Source organism: Mus pahari, chromosome 5 (genome assembly GCF_900095145.1).
Source record: "Mus pahari chromosome 5, PAHARI_EIJ_v1.1, whole genome shotgun sequence".
Lineage (NCBI taxonomy): Eukaryota > Metazoa > Chordata > Mammalia > Rodentia > Muridae > Mus > Mus pahari.
In genome coordinates, this window is record NC_034594.1 from 126884075 (window position 1) to 126890092 (window position 6018).

Genomic DNA, 6018 nt, shown 5'->3' on the forward strand with positions numbered 1-6018 from the left:
ACACACACACACACACACACACACACACACACACACACACACGGTAGTGCATACCTGCTGCTTTAGCACTTAGGAGGTAGAAGCAGTGGGATCCGAAGTTTGAGTCCAGCCTGAGACTATCTCAAGAACAAAACAAAAAGTATGAAGGCTCTTGCCTTGGCTGAAATCTCACGTATGCATCTGGCTGACATCTAGTGCTGAGGGCTGTGTGTATTAGATGCATAACCATTATAACTGAAGAGAGAATAAAGTTGCAGGGCTAATTCACATTAGAATGGAAGCAGCTGAGCTGACCAGATGTACATGTCTCAAGATATCTGCATCTGCATTTTACATTCTGTCACAGTGCTCTAAAACTCATCTCGGAGTATGCCTTCGTAAGTTCCTCTGTTATCTAGCTGAGCAACACTGAAGGGCAGGTGAGCAGCTTTGCTGCTGGCCTTCAAGCTTCCTGTTGCAAAAGAAGGAAGATGCCAAGTAGGAGCTCAGGAGGAGCTTTATGTAGGTGACCATAAACCCAACTATTTTCTGGCTGTGGTGGTGTGCAATGGAGAGGCTAAGACAGGGAAACCACGAGTTAAAGGCTAGTCTTGGCTACACAGCAAGGCCCATGTCAAGCAAGAACTATAAATATTTGTCTTCGGTATATGGGCTAATAAATGAGGAGTCTTTAGGGATGTGTACAGACTGAGTTAGCCAGTCCTTCCCCGATGCTCTCCATGTTCAGGCACCTCTCTCCAGATCCAAGAACTAACCAGGCTCGAGATAAATCAAGCCATGAGAGTCAGGGCTGAGCAGAGACTCCAGCAGAGCTATGAGAGCACACAATCCCACAGGGGCACTCTCAGAAATACTCACGCCCCCTCCTTTGGCAGCAGTCAATTCACCACGGACTAGAAGGGAACGAGATGATGAGGCACCCCTCACTCAAGGTGTAGGGCTCCTGTCTGGAACTTTCCGTTCTGTGGGAGACAGAGGTGGGCAGAAGGAGATGATAAAAATAGGTAGACATTATCTCTGCACACACAACCAAAACTTGATGGGTCCATGAGAGGAGGGCTGAAAAATCTTGTTTTGTTCTTTACTTTTTATACAAATAGATCTATAACTTCATGGGGAATGGAAAGTTTGGTGGCCATTTCTACCCAGGCTTATACATTTTCTTTTATGGACTGTATCAGGCGACACTGGTCTCCAAGGCCGTGACAGTCAGTGACTCTCCTGGATATGTTTCCTACCCTCCTAAGAATAAAAAGAGATGTGCCAAGCTGAAAATAGCTTATGGAGGCTGGCTGAAGATAGTGACTGGCTCTCTCTTCGCATTTTATGTGGTCTTCTGTCTTGATGATGGGATGGTGTTGACTAACAAAGGGATGCCTCCAAGGTTTATGTACCCCAAGGAGTGGCAGCATCTCACCATGTTCATTCTCCTCGCCCTTGATGGTTGTGTAGACGTCATGAGCAAGAACGTGCTACGGCAGAGGTGTGTGCTCCTAGAAAGAGGTGCCACCGTGATGAGCTTCCATGTGCTCCTGCTGCTGCTGGTGTCTCACGTTAAAGAATCATCTGGGGTGGAGCTGCAGGTTCACTCACTCCTCATCTTGGTGGTATTCCTGCTGATGCTGGTGTTGACGGCAGAGCTGTGGGCTCCTGAGATGTTTCACCTCCGGATGATAGAGACCTTCCTGTACCTGATGATGGGCTCATGGCTGATGCACACAAGCTTCATTCTCTTTAGACCGGTCTCTGGCTTCCAGTGGGAGGATGATGACATCAGTGACATCATGTTTGTCACCACCTTCTTCTGCTGGCATGTGATGATCAACGCCTTATGCATGTTGGGAATCTATGGCGTCTCTTCCTTTTGGCACCGTTGTTACAGTCCCAGCTTAAGGCTGATGGGGTCCAAGGATGCACTGTATCATAAGAGCTCTTCAGGGACCTTCTACAAGCTGCTGCAGGAGGCAGAGCAGCAGGACAAAGACGAGCAGGCTCTTCTTACAAAGATCTCTCCCTGTGACAGGGCCTAGAAACCTGGATATATACACCACTCCATCTTCCTCCTGTGGGCTCCCTTGGGCACTTGTATTATACCCTTTGTTCCTTGATGAAGGTAATGGCCCTGGAGGATGGCAGTTAGTCCTAACCATTATGCCTGTCATTGATCCTATAACTATTGAGGGCATAAAAGGATGACCTGGAAAAGTGACATAGCCTAGGTTATGCTAGTCAGGAATAGGGAGAGAGGACAAGGAGTATTGAGAAGCGTGGGCTACTACAAGAACTACCCACCATGGGAAGAAGAAGGGCAGAGTTCTGCAGGGATTCCAGCACTGATGCGGCTCTGAGTTAGCCAAGGAATGTGACAGTGGTGGGTTGACCAACTAAAGTGGAGGTGCTCTGTGGAGACAGCATGACATATAGTACAATTCACTACTCCATTTGGATGGAATTACAAGAATCCCACATGTGTATAATTTAATGTGGGTGGATTAGCATCGCTTCAAAAACAAATAAGTAATTAATACTTTCAGATCTCATTTTAAGTTTCTATGAACCAAAATTTCACGAACCCCTACCATACTTCTGGTTCCTGACCTCTAATCAGACTAAAGCAAAGTGCTTAGTGGTGATATATATGTCACTATATATACAATACACTACACCTTACATGTGAGTCTCTTTCCAGCATCCAATCCTGTTGTCAGCCACATTTTTACCACGCTATTCTACAGTGTCCTACATAGAATAGTATACTTTTCTATACAAGCATCAATTTCTCCTATACTGTTATGGTCACAATGGGCCCTTCCTCCAAGTTCTCATACTCCCTTGGTCTGGGTCCCCGTAGCACTTCTCCTACGTCCATGTCACATGTGGCAGACACATTCTTCCTTGTCTTTCTCTTGGGAAGGTTTTGTTTCGCCACCTAAAGTGTAACCCCTTACAAGTTAATAACATAGTGTAGTTTATTACCTAATTTCTTTTGCATGTTTCAGAGTCATATGATATTACCTGCTAGGAGAACAATTTGGGTGGAAGAAGGAACAAGAGAGAGGTAGGAGGAGAAATGGGGGCGCGGTGAGGGGTATAAGCAAGGTACAATGGCATTTCTATATGAAACTTTATACTGTAAGTGTTATTTTCTATGCCAACTAAATAATTAGTTTAAAAGCACATTTTTTATATAGCTTATGCTTAATAAAGTTTACTTCAAGGGCCCCCTTTTCTTTCCCTTCTAAATGTAATGTCTGACTGCTCTGTGAACTCTAACAATATAAATAAACCATGGGCTTCCTTGCTTGTGTGTGAAATTAACTCTACTGATTTGCTTAGGATATTCTTCTCTCTAGCATCATTTGTCACAGCTCTCTAAGGCGTGCCAGGATGACTCTCCAGAAGTGTTCATTTCTCCATATGAAAATGTCAAAGACTCCAACAGGTGAATTTGCACAATGACTTATAGTCAGAGATGTGACAGGGATGTGGTTCAAATTCTTCTGTTGTCTGGCCCCAGGGGCTTGTTTGCTGAGAACAGAGGTGTGACTGATTTACAGAACAGAATGGATAGAAAGCAGATGGCAAAGACAACTAGTTTGCAGAGGTCGGATAGTGCAATTATTCTAGGACTTCCTAAAAGCAGTGGTACTCAACCTGTGGGTCACGACCCTGCTAGGGGTCAAAATACCCTTTCGCCAGGGTTACCTAAGACCATTGGAAAACACATTTTATTACCATTCATAACAGTAATGCAGTTACAGTCATAAAGTAGCAACAAAAATAATTTTAAGGTTGGGGGTCGTCACAGATTGAGGAACTGTATTGAAGGGTTCTAGCATTAGGAAAGTTGAGATGCCCTAAAGAGTGTGTGATGTTCCCCCACTGCTGCCTAGGAAATATCCTAGAGATTAGAGACCTCGATTCTGACCAAACCATGATTCGTGGTTTTAGTGCGAAGATGAATCTGACTAGACTATTTATGGAGCATAGTCACAGATCTTTCTAAAGGTGTTTTAATATAGGCTTACACAGAAGGTTTAGGAGGAAAACAACAGAAACCTCTGAAGAACATGGGTATGGCCTTCTCAGAGATGGTGCTCACAAAGTAAGACCAACCCAGGGGAGGGTTTGAGCTTCTCAGCGTTTTTCCAATAGTCATACACAGGATTTTGGTGGGGTTTGCAGTTGCTCTCTTATTTCTGGGTGGTTTCCAAAGGGCATTTGACAGGATTACAAATGAGGTAAAAGTTTGAAAAACAAGGACTCAGGAAGTTAGCATCTTTGCTGTACACAAAAGGTATTTTGTTTGAGATTCCCAGGCACATCTGGGAAGAAGAATAAAGCCTCTACCCAGGGTCATATGTTAATACAATTAGGCCTATGTCATTGTTATTTTAACATACAATATCTGTAACTAAAAGAAATGTTAAATTTATATACATTATATACATACATACATACATACATACATACACACACATACATATACACATATACACAAATGTTATGGATTGTTTTGGAATTCTTGCATGTTGGCTAACAAGAGGCTTTAGTCAGACTCTAGGATGAATGGCTCCTCTCTCATGTCCACACAATTTGTCCATATTTCTGTCCTGCCTGTCTCATAAAATTCACAAAGTAAATAACAGATGGGTCAAAGGTTAAGAACGAGTAACCAGGCTCTAAATACATTTTGGAAAGTGTTTATGTTATAATAGAAGACGTGAAAAGTTTTCTCGAGTAATAAGAAAGATCGCACATTTTCTCATGAACTTGTAGCGGCTGTGGTTACCAGCAGAAGGCCCCGCCCACATTCCAGAATGGATGGGGAGGGACACACATGAGGGTTCATCCAAAGCTGAGGGGCTAGCTATTGGTAGTTAATGGCTTCTATCCTTATGATCCAGCCAATAACCCCATACTCACATCCATGCAAGCAACCTAAATCACACTCAGTGGGTTACTCCACAATATACTGAAAGTGGGAAGGGATGCATTGGAGAGAAGGGTTCCTGAGGCAGTTGGAGGGGGATGAGAGGAGGGAATCAGGATGTGTGATTATAATCAAAATACGTTATAAACATGTATATAACACTGTCAAAGAAAAAATATATTTAAAAATTAAATTGCATGAGTTTTGATAAATGTATATGTAACTATACAATATATATATAAAATATTCACAAAATAATAAAAATTATTCAGAATTTCCTATGGTCAGAGCTGGGTGTGGTAGCATGTGTTTGTTATAATGGCACTTGGGAAACAGCAGGAAACTTGCAAGTTGGAGAACAGCCTGGATCACATGGTGAGTTTCAGGGTGACCTATACTTTAATGAGACCCAATCTCAAAACCAAACACCAAGAAGATAACAGGGGCACTGTGAAGAAAAGCTTTCACTGTACACAGCAGGAAAAAAATATTTTTGAATACATAGATTCAAATATTAATGATAAGAAAGGTAACCCAAGAAAGATAAAAAGATAAAAGCAGATAGAGCAAAAGAACACCAGTCTTCAGTGGTCCTTCTGTTTGTCATCGTGATGGGAGAAATCAAGCCAAGACTCTGTGCAGGTTAGGCTAGGCAAGCACTCCAGTCACTGAGGGACATCCCCAGTTCTTTCAACCACATTTTTCTATAGTTCATTTTAGGAATGTGCATGTGTATAAATCTGTATGAAGCTATGTACACATGAGTGCAGATGCCCAAGGTGGACATAGGTGCTGAGAGATGAACTTGGATCTTCTGTAAGAGCAGAGTAAGTTTTAAGCCACTAAGCCATCTCTCCCTAGCCGACTCTAACCCCCAGCATTTTATTTTTTTTTTTATTTCGTTTTATTTTATTTTTTGGATAGGCTCTCACTAACTAGTCTAGATTGACCTTGAACTCTTCCTGTAGGGCTGTCTTAACTTGTGGTTTTCCCTTCTCAGCCTCTGGAACAACTGTTTCAGGCCTGTATCACCAGGCCTTGTTAATCGTAATAATTTTAACTTACTTCATTTTGGGGGAAATGGA

General features: G+C 42.6%; 1 protein-coding gene across 1 annotated transcript; it reads left to right on the forward strand.

Annotated features, from left to right (window-relative positions):
• The first annotated feature begins 1112 nt into the window (after positions 1–1112).
• On the forward strand, positions 1113–2030 carry LOC110321393 (transmembrane epididymal protein 1A-like). Its single transcript, XM_021197623.1, has one exon. The coding sequence runs from the start codon at positions 1113–1115 to the stop codon at positions 2028–2030; it is 918 nt and encodes a 305-aa protein (XP_021053282.1).
• Positions 2031–6018: the final 3988 nt, after the last annotated feature.